This window comes from Rhinopithecus roxellana, chromosome 5 (assembly GCF_007565055.1).
Source record: "Rhinopithecus roxellana isolate Shanxi Qingling chromosome 5, ASM756505v1, whole genome shotgun sequence".
Lineage (NCBI taxonomy): Eukaryota > Metazoa > Chordata > Mammalia > Primates > Cercopithecidae > Rhinopithecus > Rhinopithecus roxellana.
This window is the reverse complement of record NC_044553.1, coordinates 37,867,008-37,883,407: the sequence shown is the minus strand read 5'-3', so window position 1 is coordinate 37,883,407 and position 16,400 is coordinate 37,867,008. Positions and strand designations below refer to the sequence as shown.

General features: G+C 39.6%; 1 protein-coding gene across 2 annotated transcripts in view; it reads left to right on the top strand.

The window, feature by feature from the left end:
- Positions 1–16,400, top strand: part of SPPL2A (signal peptide peptidase like 2A) — a 64,265-nt gene that overhangs the window by 26,926 nt on the left and 20,939 nt on the right. Inside the window, exons 6-12 of one of the 2 annotated variants that reach the window (XM_010356600.2) lie at positions 1,848–1,996; positions 5,308–5,404; positions 5,834–5,935; positions 9,349–9,430; positions 11,038–11,112; positions 15,561–15,617; positions 15,812–15,865. In XM_010356600.2, the coding sequence (XP_010354902.1) occupies positions 1,848–1,996; positions 5,308–5,404; positions 5,834–5,935; positions 9,349–9,430; positions 11,038–11,112; positions 15,561–15,617; positions 15,812–15,865 (616 nt within the window). The remainder of the gene's footprint in view (positions 1–1,847; positions 1,997–5,307; positions 5,405–5,833; positions 5,936–9,348; positions 9,431–11,037; positions 11,113–15,560; positions 15,618–15,811; positions 15,866–16,400) is intronic. The other variant, XM_010356601.2, reaches the window with a different exon arrangement.

Here is a 16,400-nt window from a genome sequence, read left to right as displayed (position 1 = left end):
TTTATAGAAATTTATTTAATACCCTGTCATTCAGCTCTAGAGTTTCAGGGGAGGTGCTAGTGTGTCTCCATCAACTCTCTCCCTGCTCTTTTCCCAGGCAATCTTACAGTCACAGATGCTTAATACAGTAGTCATCTCAGTCAATAGTTTTCTAGTAAGAAAGTGGCTTGTTGGTACACAGTTGGGAAATATGCAGTTCTAAAGGAATATGCTTTTTTAGGCCAGGCTTGGTGGCTCATGCCTGTAATCCCAGCCTTTTGGGAGGCCAAGGCAGTTGAATCACTTGAGCTCAGCATTCATGACCAGCCTGGGTAACAGCAAAACCCCGCCTCTTTTTTTTTTTTTTTTAATTTTTAAAAATATATTAAAAGAAATAAACTTTTTTTTTTTCTTTTTTTTTTTTGAGATGGAGTCTCGCTGTGTCGCCCAGGCTGGAGTGCAGTGGCCGGATCTCAGCTCACTGTAAGCTCCGCCTCCTGGGTTTACGCCATTCTCCTGCCTCAGCCTCCTGAGTAGCTGGGACTACAGGCGCCCGCCACTGCGCCCAGCTAGTTTTTTGTATTTTTTAGTAGAGATGGGGTTTCACCATGTTAGCCAGGATGATCTCAATCTCCCGACCTCGTGATCCGCCCGTCTCGGCCTCCCAAAGTGCTGGGATTACAGGCTTGAGCCACCGCGCCCGGCCAGAAATAAACTTTTTTAACCAAAATTTTGTGTTGAGCCCAGACCTAATGAGCAGGGCCAGGATTTGCACAGGAGGGAGCAGAGTTTAGAACAGAGTTGTTGAAAAGTATTCAGAAGTAGTATTAATAATGTGTCGTAGGTTGCATATAACTAGGAGGAGGCTATAAGGTTGACAAGAGATTGCCCAGCAAACAACAGTTGTAGTTCTTTTCCTCTTTGACTTCTGTCTCTGTTATTAGCTCTGTGGCCTAGCAAGTGTTGAGACAATATTTTGTTATCTTAAATAAAGGTAGGACAAAGTTATGCCTTGAATTTCTTTTGAGTCCTTTATAATACATTGATGAGCATAGACTAGGCATATAGTAAATGCTAAGTTGATTGAGAGGAGAATTTAGCATTTGCGTTTAAGAAAAGCGGCCAGGTGCGGTGGCTCACGCCTGTAATCCCAGCACTTTGGGAGGCCAAGGTGGATGAGTTGCCTGAGCTCAGGAATTTGAGACCAGCCAGGGCAACACGGTTAAACCCCGTCTCTACTAAAATACAAAAAATTAGCCTGGCCTAGCAGCATGTGCCTCTAGTCCCCGCTACTCAGGAGGCTGAGGCAAGAGAATTGCTTGAACCCGGGAGGCAGAGGTTTCAGTGAGCAGAGATCGCGCCAACTGTACTCCAACCTTGGCAATAGAGCAAGACTCTTTGTCTCAAAAAAAAGGGAAGCTAATTTTTGGAAGTACTTTACTGTCTGTAAGTTGATAATAGTAAGTTTGTAAGAAGCTTTGGTTTTAGTTTGAAATTTATTATGTCAATATAATTTTCAAATTAGGTATATAAACATCCACAAGTATTAATTTGTTTATATAATAAATGTCATCTCTTTCAACAATTTTGCCTGCAGAAAAAAATGTTTCAAAAGTTAGTGATCATCTCTGGAGGGTAGCATTTAAGAGGTTTTTACTTTCTAGATTACATATTTCTTTTTAGGGTACAGTTTTTAAAAAGTACATTACTTGCTATAACAAGATATCTTAGAAAAATAATAAAATAAAAATATTTTAATAAAAATACGTTGCTTTCTTCAGAAACACATTGAAATTGGTGTTAGAGAGAGATTTTTTAAATAACTGTACTTGGCTAAGATTTGCTAAAGTTCCTGTGTGTTTGTACAGGGAAAACTTGAAAGCAGTGACAACTGAAGATAGAGAAATGAGGAAAAAGAAGGAAGAGTATCTAACTTTCAGTCCTCTTACAGTTGTCATATTTGTGGTCATCTGCTGTGTTATGATAGTCTTACTTTATTTCTTCTACAAATGGTTGGGTAAGAAGTCATATTTTATGTTTGTTACTGTTAACATGCATTCTTTTCACCGACTATTACTAGATTTCTCTTTTCTTTTAAGCCATTCTACCTGGAAAACTTATCTGAATAATTTGGTTAATATTATTATTTTTTAAATTATCAGTGTTAGGTCTCTGTTACTCTGAGATATAAATATTCAGATTAGAAATACACTAGGTGCCAGGAGCAGTGGCTCACGCCTGTAATCCCAACACTTTGGGAGGCCATGGTAGGTGAATCACCTGAGGTTGGGAGTTTTAGACCAGCCTGACCAACATGGAGAAACCTTGTCACTTCTAAAAATACAGAAATTAGCGGGGCGTAGTGGTGCATGCCTGTAATCCCAGCTACTCGCGAGGCTGAGGCAGGAGACTCGCTTGAACCTGGGAGGCGGAGGTTGCGGTGAGCTGACATTGCGCCATTGCACTCCAGCCTAGGCAACAAGAGCGAAACTCCATTTCAAAAAAAAAAAAAGTATGTTATGTTTTCAGATAAGAACACTTCTTCATGGATGAGTTGAAATAATTGCCATGGTCCCTAAGTTTTCCTCTCTGTAGATGAAGAATGATATAGCTCAGTATCTAAGCAGTGGATTAAGGAGTTCTTGGTGGCTATATTTAGTTACATGAAATAGAAGATTATTCAAATTACTGATGTATTGCCTCTACTTACTCCCAAAGTGTAGTTTATCTTTTGTCAATTTGCAAATCAAAATGTTTTATTGCTTGAATTTTATGTTACTTACATAAACAGGATCATATTATATCTGAAGTCACACAGGTACTTCCTGTGGTCTAGAGAGTAACTAGTCCTTTTTTTCCTTGAAGACAGTGGGAGTAGGAACTATAATGACTTGTCCATCTCCTCAACAGTCTTATTAATGGCCTAACAGAATGAAAATTTGCCATCCCTGGATAGTATACAGCACAAAGAGAAGGAAGACTAGGGAAAAAGGAGTATACCTGATAAGAACTAGCAAAAAGCCTTTGTAAGAACCACCAAAGGCTACTATGCTTATGTGTATAGCATTAGCATAAATTTCTGGACTAGAAAATTAGGGCCTAGGATTGTTTCATTCAGCTTTTTTTTTTTTTTTGAAACAGAGTCTTGCTCTGTCACCCAGGCTGGAGTGCAGTGGCGTAATCTCGGCTTACTGCAACCTCTGCCTCCTAGGTTCAAACGATTCTCCTGCCTCAGTCTCCCAGGTAGCTGGGATTACAGGTGTGTGCCACCATGCCTGGCTAATTTTTGTATTTTTAGTAGAGATGGGGTTTCACTGTATTGACCAGGCTGGTCTCAAACTCCTGACCTCAAGTGATCCAACGGCCTCGGCCTCTCAAAGTGCTAGGATTACAGGTGTGAGTTACCACACCTGACCTCATTCCGTTTTTGTTCAGTTTCTCTTGTCCTATGACAGCAGTTTAAAAACTAGACCTATGGGCCGGGCGCGGTGGCTCAAGCCTGTAATCCCAGCACTTTGGGAGGCCGAGACGGGCGGACCACGAGGTCAGGAGATCGAGACCATCCTGGCTAACCTGGTGAAACCCCGTCTCTACTAAAAAATAAAAAAAATTAGCCGGGCGAGGTGGCGGGCACCTGTAGTCCCAGCTACTTGGGAGGCTGAGGCAGGAGAATGGTGTAAACCCGGGAGGCGGAGCTTGCAGTGAGCTGAGATCCGGCCACTGCACTCCAGCCTGGGCGACAGAACGAGACTCCGTCTCAAAAAAAAAAAAAACAAAAAACAAAAAAAAAACAAAGAAACAAAACTAGACCTATGATATCTTTTTTTTTTTTTTTTTTGAGACAGAGTCTTGCTCTGCTGTGCTCTGTCACCCATACTGGACTGCAGTGGCACAATCTGGGTTCACTGCAACCTCTGCCTCCCACATTCAAGCGATTCTCCTGCCTCAGCCTCCCAAGTTGTGGGACTACAGACGCGTCCTATCATGCCCGCTAATATTTGTATTTTATTTATTTATTTATTTATTTATTTATTTATTTATTTATTTATTTATTTGAGATGGGTGATTCTCTTGCCTCAGCTTCCCGAGTAGCTGGGATTACAGTTGTCTGGCACCACCCCAGGTAATTTTTGTATTTTTAGTAGAAACAGGGTTTCACCATGTTGGCCAGGCTGATCTCAAAGTCCTGACCTCAGGAGATCCACCTGCCTCGGCCTCCTATAGTGCTGGGATTACAGGTGTAAGCCACTGTACCCAGCTTATGACATGTATTTTTTAATTAAAAAGAAGTCATTCTGGCCAGGTGCGGTGGCTCTCGCCTGTAATCCCAGCACTTTGGGAGGCCAAAGCAAGCAGATCACTTGAGGTCAGGGGTTCAAGACCAGCCTGGCCAACATGGTGAAACCCCGTCTCTACTAAAAATACAAAAATTAGCTGGGCGTGGTGGTGCGTGCCTGTAGTTCCAGCTACTCAAGGGGCTGAGACAGGAGAATCGCTTGACCCTGGGTGGCGAAAGTTGCTGTGAGCCAAGATTGCCCCATTGCACTCCAGCCTGGGCAACACAGTGAGACCCCATCTCAAAAAAAAAGAACTCATTTTGTTAATATCACTCATTTTAACCTGTTGCTGAGAGAGCAAGTACTAGGATGATATTTGTAGTATGTTGGCATCAAACAAGTGCTTTTATTAATTTAATACTCCTTCAGATTAATTTATGTTATCAACTCTCAGTTTATAGTAGTCATTGATAGAAAAAAGAGAGCCCTCTACTTTACCTGAAAGCATATTTTAGTTTTTGGTGAGAGATTTCCTTAAATTCATTGCTATTTAAAAAGGAGACGGCTGGGTGCAGTGGCTCACGGCTATAATCCCAGCATTTTGGGAGGCCGAGGCAGGCACATCACCTGAGGTCAGGACTTTGAGACCAGCCTCACTAACATGGCAAAACCCCGTCTCTACTAAAACTATAAAAATTGGCTGGGTATGGTGGCACATACCTGTAATCCCAGCTATTTGGGAGGCTGAGGCACGAGAAACACTTAAGCCCAGGAGGCAAAGATTGCAGTGAGAGCAGAGATCACACCACTGCACTCCCACCTGGGCAACTGGGTGACAGAGCAAGACTCTCAGAAAAAACAAACAAACAAACAAGCAAAAAAACTCACGATCTAAATTTCAGCTTAGTAAGTAATTCAGGTCATCGTATAGTAACTTCGTTGGAAGTATGATTAAATAAAGAAAACTAAAGAATTAATATTGCTTGTATAAATATTTTCTTATCACCTTTCCTTCTGTTCTCATGTAATTTAGTGTTTTGTTTTTTTCTAGTTTATGTTATGATAGCAATTTTCTGCATAGCATCAGCAATGAGTCTGTACAACTGTCTTGCTGCACTAATTCATAAGATACCATATGGACAATGCACGTATGTATCTCTTACAGGAAGTTTTATAATGTTGGTGTTTATAATTTAAAACAATACAAAATAGGAGTATTATTTGAAACCTGTATAGTCTGATATACATTGGACCTATAGGTGTTTAAATTTAAATTTAAATAAAATTAAAAATTGAGTTTTTCATTCTTATTAGCCATATTTCAGGTGCTCAATAGCCACATGTGACTAGTAGCTACTATATTGGACAGCACAGATATAGTACATTTTCATCATCACAGAACATTATATTGGACTGATAAACATTTTATTATGTCTCATTTGTTTTATGTAAAATCAAGACTTTTAAAATTGGTATTTCAGTCACTTTTTATGATTATGGTTAACATTTGCTACTTCTTATATCAAGTGAACTTTGTACTTCATCTGCAGTGTTAAGTATTTCAATCCATTTTTTAGGATTGCGTGTCGTGGCAAAAGCATAGAAGTGAGACTTATTTTTCTCTCTGGACTGTGCATAGCAGTAGCTGTTGTTTGGGCTGTGTTTCGAAATGAAGACAGGTATGAATACTCAATGTATTTGCTTTTAGATTAAAGATGAATTGTTTCCTATGTTGGCCTGATACTTATTGTGATTATTACGGAACTTTTTTGCTTCTATGCCAGAACACCAGTCTTGTAATGAACTACTTCTTAAATAAGCAGATCTTATGTTAATGCACTTGAACTCATATAGAGAAGGAAATATGAATTATGATTTCAACACATACACTGAAATAGACTTTAAAAATATACTTAATTTCACATCTGTAATCCCAGCACTTCGGGAGGCCAAGGCAGGCAGATCACCTGAGGTTGGGAGTTCGAGACCAGCCTGACCAAAATGGAGAAACCCCGTCTCTACTAAAAATACAAAAAATTAGCCGGGCGTGGTGGCGCATGCCTGTAATCCCAGCTACTCAGGAGGCTGAGGCAGGAGAATTGCTTGAACCTGGGAGGCAGAGGTTGCAGTGAGCGGAGGTTGCAGTGAGCCGAGATCACGCCATTACACTCCAGCCTGGGCAACAAGAGTGAAACTCCATCTCAAAAATATATATATATATGTGTGTGTGTGTGTGTGTGTATATGTGTGTGTATATATATGTGTGTATATTTATATATATATATACACACACACTTAATTTTGGTATAGCCACACAATAGAGTGCAATGCAGCTCTGAACAATGAAGATCTCTATGAATTGATATGCAGGGTGTTCCAGGAGAGAGAGAAAAAGAGACAGAGAGAGAGAGTATAGAAACAATCAAAATGTCCATCAAACTTTGAATGGGTGAATACATTATGTTATATTTACACAATGAAATACTATTCACCAATAAGTAAGCCTTATACCACATACACAAGTGTGAATGAATCTCAAACGTAATGCTAAGTGAAAGTAGATACAAAAGAGAACATACTTGGGCATGGTGGTTCATGCCTGTAATCCCAGCACTTTGGGAGGGCGAGGTGGGCGGATCACCTGTGGTCAGGAGTTCGAGACTAGCCTGACCAACATGGAGAAACCCCGTCTCTACTAAAAACACAGAATTAGCTGGGTGTGGCTGAGGCAAGAGAATCACTTGAACCCGAGAGACAGAGGTTGCAGTGAGCCGAGATCACGCTATTGCACTCCAGCCTGGGGAACTAGAGTGCAACTCTGTCTCAAAAAAAAAAAAAGGAGAGAGAGAGAGAATATACTCTATGATATATAAAGTACAAAAAGGAGCACAATCTATACTTTTTAAAGTTTTATTTTTTAATTATGATGGGAACATAACTATATATATTTATGGGCTACATGTGATGTTTTGATACAGGCATACAATGTGTAATGATCACATCAGAGTCATTGTGGGATCCATCACCTCAAGCCTTTGTCATTTCTTTGATTGGGAACATTCCAATTTCACTCTTTTAGTTATTTTTACAATATACAAGAAGTTATTAACTGTGTCACCTAATTGTGCTACCAAACACTAGATCTTATTTATTGTATTTAAGTATATTTTTGCACCCATTAACCATCTTCACTTTATCACCCCCACTCTCTACCTTTTTTTAGCCTCTGGTACCATCATTCTACTATCTCCATGAGTTCAATTTTTTATTTTCTTAATTTTAGCTCCCCCTATGAATGAGAACATGCAATATTTGTGTTTCTGTGCTTGGCTTATTTCACTTAACATCCACTTCCATCCACTTCCATCTACTTCCACTTAACATCTTCCACTTCCATCCATGTCTTTGCAAATGACAAGGCTTCATTATTTTTTGTGGCTGAATAATATTCCATTGTGTGTATTTGTATAATTTTATATATATATATATGTATGTATATGTATAATATTTCCTCTATCCATTGATGAACACTTAGGTTGATTCCATATCTTGGCTATTGTGAATAGTGCTACAATAAATGTGAGAGTTCAGATATCTCTTTGATACTGAGTTCCTTTCTTTTGCATGTATATCCAGTGGTGGGGTTGCTGGATCATATGGTAGTTCTGTTTTTGGTTTTCTGAGGAATTTCCATACTGTTCTTCATAGTGGCTGTGGTAATTTACATTCCCACCAACAGTGTACAAGGTTTCCTCTTTTCCCACATCCTTGCCAGCATTCTGGGGTGAGATGATATCTCGTAGTTTTGATTTACATTTCTCTAATTGCAATCAGATTTCATCTGATTGGAGATGCTGAGCATTTTTTCATGTATCTGTTGGTCATTTGTATGTCTTTGGAGAAATGTCTATTTAGATATTTTGTCCTATTTTTAATTGGATTATTTGGTTTTTTTTCTATCGACTTGTTTGAGCTCCTTATATATTCTGGTTATTAATAGCTTGTCAGATGGGTGGTTTGCAGATATTTTCTTTCGTTCTGTGGGTTGTCTCTTCACTTTCTTGATTTTTCCTTTGCCATGCAAAACCTTTTAGCTTGATGTGATTCCATTTGTCCATTTTTGTTTTTGTTGTCTGTGCTTTTGAAGTCTTACTCAAGAAATCTTTGCCAAGACCAATGTCCTGGAGCATTTCCCCAGTGTTTTCATCAAGTAGTTTCACAGTTTCAGGTCTTAGATGTAAGTCTTTCATCCACTTTGATTTGATATTTGTATTTCTTTAAGTGAAAAAAGTGAAGTGCAAAAAAATATATAGAGTATGCTGTCTTTTATGCAAGAAAGAGGGGGATATAAGCAAATATAGAGATATCTGTTTATTTGCAGGAAGATAACCAGAAGAAAATATATACTTAAATTTATATTAATGTTTTATTAATAAAATTATTGAGATTGAAAGGATTTAATGGCCTAAAATTTGGGAAACAAAGCTCATACAGCTTTATACAGCTTCAGGTAGGATAATCAATGGATAATTACTCATGTCAATTTCTGATGGAGTAAGTTGCATAACTTGTTTTCTTTATGTTCAAGCTATTTGGATCTGTGTTAACACTGAAATTCTTTTGTTAACAGCTGTTTTCTAGAACGAGACATGTGTTAATGCACTTATGTCTGATACATGTTCTTCTGAGGTAGCCTTTTCAACTTTTTCTTAGTATAATAATATTCATGATTCTACTGGGACAGTAAAATTACCAAATATGAATATATGAGGGGTTTTGTTGTTATGCTTGCTGTTTAATCATTGAATAGTCAGAAATCAGCCAGGCATGGTGGCGTGCATGCCTGTAGTCCCAGCTACTTGGGAAGCTGAGACGCGAAAATCGCTTGAACCCAGGAGGCAAAGGTTGCAGTGAGCCAAGATCACGCCACTGCACTCCAGCCTGGGTGACAGCGTGAGACTCTGTCTCAAAAAAAAAAAAATGGAATAGTCAAATCATAGCAATTAAATGATATTACCTCAGTGATCTATGTCTTTTGAAAAGCTTCATCTAAACATTGATAAAGCAATAGAGTAATATCTTTCGATTTTAGGTGGGCTTGGATTTTACAGGATATCTTGGGGATTGCTTTCTGTCTGAATTTAATTAAAACACTGAAGTTGCCCAACTTCAAGGTAATGTATACAATACTACTTTGCTAGTTAAAATAAAGTTTTAAAAGACAACTTTATTAAGGCATAATTTACCTACAGTTAAATGCACCAATTTTTGGTGTACTGTTTATGGAAATTTTACGAATGTGTAACTTTGTAACCACTATGCCAGTGAAGTTGTAGAACATTTCTCATCTCTTCCAAAAGCTCTACCGTGGCCTTTGCAATCAGTCCTAATCCCCAGGCCCAGTCAACCACTGATTTGCTAGCTAAACTATTGTTGTTGTTGTTGTTGTTCTTTTGTTTCTTTTATTTGTATAAATTTAAGGGGTTCGAGTGTAGTTTTGTTACATGGATATATTGGGTAGTGATGAAATGTGGGCTTATAGTATAACCATCACTCGACTAATGTGCATTGTCCCCATTAAGTAATTTCTCATCCCTCACCCCTTCTAACCCTTCCACCATGCTGAGTATCCAGTGCCTGTTATTCCTCACTCTTATCCATGTGTACACTTTATTTTAGCTAAATTTTGTTTGTTTGTTTTTGTAGAGATGGGGGTCTTGCTATGCTACCCAAGCTGTTCTCAAACTGCTGTCCACAAGCAGTCCTCCTGACTTAGCCTCCCAAAGTGCTGGGATTACAGGCATGAGCCGCTGCACCCTGCCTAAAATATTTTTATTTATTTATTTGTTTGTTTTTGAGATAGAGTCTCGCTCAGTCTCCCAGGCTGGAGTGCAGTGGTGCAATCTTGGCTCACTGCAGCCTCTGCCTCCTGAGCTCAAGCGATTCTCCTGCCTCAGCCTCCCAAGTAGCTAGGGTTACAGGCGCCCACCACCAAGCCCTGCTAATTTTTGTATTTTTAGTAGAGACAGGGTTTCACCATGTTGGCCAGGCTGGTTTTGAACTCCTGACCTCAAATGATCTGCCCACCTGGGCCTCCCAAAGTGCTGGGATTACAGGTGTAATTATAAGCCACTGTGCCCGGCCTGCCTAAAATATTTTTAATCATTCATGTAATATGCCAAATTCATAAAATCTTTAACATGACTAAATATCAGAGAAGCACATTTCTTTTTTTTTTTTCTTTCTTTTTTTTTTTTTTTTTTACCCCCCCCCCAAGACAGAGTCTCACTCTGTCACCTAGGCTGGAGTGCAGTGGCAGGATCTCAGCTCACTGCAACCTCTGCCTCCCAGGTTCAAGTGATTCTCCTGCCTCAGCCTCCTGAGTAGCTGGGGTTATAGGCACGCGCCACCACGCCTGGCTAATTTTCGTATTCTTAGTAGAGATGGGGGTTTCACCATGTTGGCCAAGCTGGTCTCGAACTCTTGACCTCGTGATCCGCCCCACCTCAGCCTCCCAAAGTGCTAGGATTACAGGCGTGAGCCACCATGCCCAACCCAGCACATTTCTTTGGTTCAGTGATTTTTTTAAAAAACAAGATAAAGAAGATAAGCATTTTAATATGTAGAATAATAAAACTATACATAGATTAACCATAAGATATCTTTTTAAAAATAATATTTAAATGTATATTCATGTCTTTATTTGGACTTGAAAAATAATTTAATGCCTTAATTTCTATTTAGGAAGACTGATCTTTAATTTTGTTTCTTTCTTCAACAGTCATGTGTGATACTTCTAGGCCTTCTCCTCCTCTATGATGTATTTTTTGTTTTCATAACACCATTCATCACAAAGGTATGACCATTTTTGAAATGCGTGAAGAAACATGCTAAAAAATGATCATCTTAAATCTGCTCCTAGATTATTAATTTTGCAGATGTTTACCGCTGAGTGAATTCTAATTCTCTTAAAAGAACTGTCATTGAAATTGGCCTTTTAACTTTCAAGGCTTTAATCTGTTTTATTAGATTTTAAAATGTCTCTTGACTGATACAAATATGAGAATATCTCTAATTTTCTTCCCTTTTTAAAGTAATTCTTCTTATGAGCTAAATGTTTACTGTAGGCAATATAGACAGTAAAAAAAATAAAATATCATTTCTGAAGCCCTAGTTTGAGACTAAGAAAGAGCAGCTGGAAATCGGAAGGTCTAGAATGTAACTCTGTAACCTTGCAACCATAGGCAAGTTAGCCCTTTCTGCTTGCATTTACCAACCCGTTGTATGAGGGAGTATTGCTAGCTATTCGTCTTTCCACCCCCATCAGTGGAATTCTTTTGGTTCCAACTTACAGAACCCAACCTAAGCCTTCTGTAACAAAAAGGCCCCATTTATCTAGGCTGTGTTTGTAGGCCAGTGTGGGGCTGGCGTCAAGAGAAACTAGACCCAGGGCCACATACTCTCCCTTTTTGCTTCTGTCCATTTGTTCATTCTCTCAGACTGGCTTTTTCCAAGAAGTTAGAATCAGAGCAACTGGCAGCTCCTAGGTCATATATTCCCAGCTCTGCCACTAGCTCTTCAGTAAAATGAGGAGAGGTGTTGGGTGAGTATGGTGGTCCTTAATTATTTGTCCAGCTTTTCTACCTTGGTCCTTTTCCTGTCTCATGAATATATTAATTATTGCTTAATTCCCCTACTTTCTCTCATTTTGAGTCTTGCTTTGTAACTTTATATTATCCATTTATCCTTTGTCACTCTCACATATTTAAGAATTTGATATTCTCTACTTCTCATTCCTTCTTTTTTTTTTTTTTTTTTAAGGCCGAGTCTTGAGACTGAAGTGCAATGGCACAATCCTAGTTCACTGCAGCCTCAAACCCCTGGGCTCAAGCCCAGGAGTCCTCACACCTTGGCCTCCCAGAGTATTGGGATTACAGGCATGAGCCATAGCGCGTGGCCTCATTCCTTCTTTACCCATTCATTAAACCTACCATCTGTGAAGTCACTGTAAAAATCTACACTTCTGATATTTGCTATAATGACATAAAGATAAACTGACCCTATTGGGGAGCTAAAATTATAATAGGTAACAAATATAGTTAACGCCCCAAAATACAGCTAACCGTCCAAACTTTTTTTTTTTCTCTTTGAGACAGAAACCTTTTTTTTTTTCTCTTCTTTGAGACAGGGTCTTGGTCTGCCGCCCAAGCTGGAGTGCAGTGGCTCAATTACGACTTACTGCAGCCTTAACATCCTGAGACCCAGGTGATCCTCCCACCTCAGCTTCCCAAATAGCTGGTACTACAGGGACACGCCATTACACCCAGCCAATTTTTGTATTTTTTGTAGAGATGGGGTTTTACCATATTGTCCAGGCTGGTCTCAAACTCTTGGGTTCAGGAGATCTTCCTGTCTCAGCCTCCCAAAGTGCTGGGATTTACAGAGATGAACCATTTTGGTTATGCCTGGCATAACCAAACCATTTTACTAGCACCTTTCTGTCACTTAATTATGAGCCATTTGATTCATTGACTTCACCAAACAATAGTAACCTAAAAAAAATTCATAGAACTAGTACTATGGGTTATAACTAAACTTACTAATTTGGCCATGTGTGGTGGCTAATCCCTATAATCCCAACACTTTGGGAGGCCAAGGCAGGCAGATCACTTGAGGTCAGGAGTTCGAGAACAGCCTGGCCAACATGGTGAACCTGTATCTCTACTAAAAATAGCAATAATTAAGAGGCCAGAGGCTGGGTGAGGTGGCTCACGCCTGTAATCCCAGCACTTTGGGAGGCCAAGGCGGGTGGATCACTTGAGGTCAGGAGTTTGAGACCAGCCTGGCCAACATAGTGAAACCCCGTCTCTACTAAAAATACAAAAATGCCAGGCACAGTGATGGGTGCCTGTAATCCCAGCTACTTGAGGGGCTGAGGCAGGAGAATCACTTGAATCCAGGAGGCAGAGGTTGCAGTGAGCTGAGATTGTGCCACTGCACTCCAGCCTGGGCGACAGAGGGAGACTCTGTCTCAAAAAAAAAAAAAAAATATATATATATATATATATATATATATGAAGCCAGATGTGGTAGTGCATGCCTGTAGTCCCAGCTACTCAGGAGACTGAGGTGGGAGGATCACCTGAAGCCAGGAGGCGGAGGTTACAGTGAGCCTAGATTGTGCCACTGCACTCCAGCCTGGGCAACAGAGTGAGACTCCATTTCAAAAAACAAAATTGTCGGCCGGGCGCGGTGGCTCATGCCCGTAATCCCAGCACTTTGGGAGGCTGAGGTGGGCGAATCAAGAGGTCAGGAGATCGAGACCATCCTGGCTCATACGGTGAAACCCCATCTCTACTAAAAAAAAATACAAAAAAAATTAGCTGGGTGTGGTGGTGAGCGCCTGTAGTCCTAGCTACTTGGGAGGCTGAGGCAGGAGAATGGTGTGAACTTGGGAGGCGGAGCTTGCAGTGAGCCGAGATCGTGCCACTGCATTCCAGCCTGGGCGACAGAGGGAGACTCCATCTCAAACAAACAAACAAAAATACAAAAAATTAGCCAGGCATGGTGGCAGACACCTGTAGTCCCAGCTACTTGGGAGGCTGAGGCAGGTGAATGGTGTGAACCCAGGAGGCGGAGCTTGCAGTGAGCTGAGATCATGCCATTGCACTCCAGCCTGGGCGACAGAGTGAGACTCCGTCTCAAAAAAAAAAAAGAAATTTTTCATCTTTCTATTTCTCTCTTAGTTTCTACTGACTAGGAACGTGATTTCTAGCAACATAATACGGTGGAAAGAGCTCAGTGCTCACTCTTCGGAGTTCACTGCTATAAATTTACTTTAATACCTTATTCTCAGTCTGATTTGTTTGTTTTTATTAAGGCAGCAGACCTTACTTTAGTAGGTAACTCAAAAATCAGATTGCTGATTTTCCTGGTTTTCACTGTAAATTTGAAGGATTAACTATTGCATATTCTAAACATGTTCTTGACCCAAGTATTAGTGACCTTCTAGTGAGTTGGCAAGGCAGGTCGCCATAAAAGTACAGCAATAAGAGCCTGTCTTACTCATTTTTCTCCATCCACCACTGTGCTCTTACAAATAGTAGTTATTCAGGTATCTTTAAATGTATGGAAGGATATCAATGATGGTCTTCAGTTAAATGTTTTACATAACAATTAGAAAGTGAACCAAAATGAACTCTTTATCTGGAAATGTTATCACAACCTGGGAGTCTGCTTTAAGGAACTGTACTTGGTGTTAGTTTATTTTCCTAAACTGTTTTGACTTAACCCTTCTGTAACCCAAAGCTTAACATGAGCAAAAGATTTCTGCAGCTAGGGGTTTTATCCTCCTTTCTACTCAGCTCAGGAATCAATGAGGTCCTTTCAAAAACACTCAAGTGGTTTCTCCTGTGCACCCCACCCACATGGAAAATATTATAGTTAGTCAATCAAATTTTCCTGAAATTCAGCGTTTGTTTATCTTGCCTGTACCTGCTTTGCTGATATATTTATCATAATATGAAACAAAATGAGTGGTTCATGCAATCTTAACTTGCTACCTCACAATGTTTTCCCTCTCCACAACAGACCTGGCTATCAGGAAAAAGTTTTTAAATGAACCCCTCACACAGCCCACATAAAAAGACTTTATCCAGGCACAAGGGAGGGAAATTTAGCTAAGGTTAATGTTTTGATTGGATCATAGAAAGCAGGCAGGGCTGAAATTGGATGAGAGTTAGGCTAGAGAAGCTTCTCAGGTTCTATAGGGTTGGGTCTTTTCAAATTTGGTTTCATTGTTTTGTTATTGTGGTGAGTAGCCAGAAGGTCAGATGTATATTTATTCGAATAAAATTACCAATATTTTTTACAAAGCTAAGTGTAAAAGATTTTGTATGACCTTCTTCATTGACATTGCTGAAAACTACTAAGAACATACAGCATATGGCATAATGTAACTAAAAGTACTGTACCTAAAATTTGTAACCCATTACAAATGTCAGATATTAATATGTCATTACAAATCAGAACTGAGGGTTCACTTGAATTATTTTTACGTGATTCATTTGCCAATGTCTGAGAATTGTTGAGCTCTGATAAAGTGGAGCAACTGTACTAGGTGGACTTTGTTTTAGATGACTTCAGTTTTTGCTATCTACAAAGACTTTTAGGAAAAAAGCAGTCTGTAGCCCGTTTTCAGTGTGACTGGCCATATGCCATGGGGCTTAAATCACACTTGAATAGTGGCAGATTGTTTTCTTTAAATGATCAGACAACTTCTTTTCTCTTCCTTCTCAATTTTAGAATGGTGAGAGTATCATGGTTGAACTTGCAGCTGGACCTTTTGGAAATAATGAAAAGGTAGGGATGGCAATGAAATAGAAATGACTGTTCAGTGTATGTATGTGTATCCAGTTAATAATTTGCTTTCCTGTGTAATTCATTGGTCACGTAGTGCATGTTAAGGTATTGTAAAACTTATTTCTCAGAAAATATAGCTCTTTTCTTAGTTATTCTAAATTATTAAATACCTATTGACTTGGGTTTCATCCTAGAATGATGGAAACTTGGTGGAAGCCACTGGTCAACCCTCAGCTCCCCATGAGAAAGTAAGGATTGTATTTCAGATATGTTCATTGGACTTTAAATCATACCCTCTGAGGCAAGACTCTTCTTTGGGGGAAAAAATCCAGACAGCCAAAAAAAAATAAGGCTTGTTCTATTTTCTGTGTTTCAAGGCCTGAGTTCTATCCTTGGTAAAGAGAAAAAAAAAGGTTCAATGTGGGGATAGTTGATTAATACTGTTAATCCTACGTGTGTTGAGCTTCATTTTTTCAAAACGAATCTATTTCTTTCGGAAATAGATAGAAACAGAGTATTTCATGTTCCTTTAAACTATCAAAAGAACTATTCTAATGTTAATCATTCCCTTTCTAGAAGATATGGGTGGCCAGGCACAGTGGCTTATGCCTGTAATCCCAGCACTTTGGGAGACTGAGGCAGGTGGATCACCTGAGGTCAGGAGTTTGAGACCAGCCTGGCCAACATGGTGAAACCCTGTCTCTACTAAAAACAGAAAAAGTAGCCGGGCATGGTGGCTCATGCCTGTAATCCCAGCTACTTGGGAGGCTGAGGCAGGAAAAT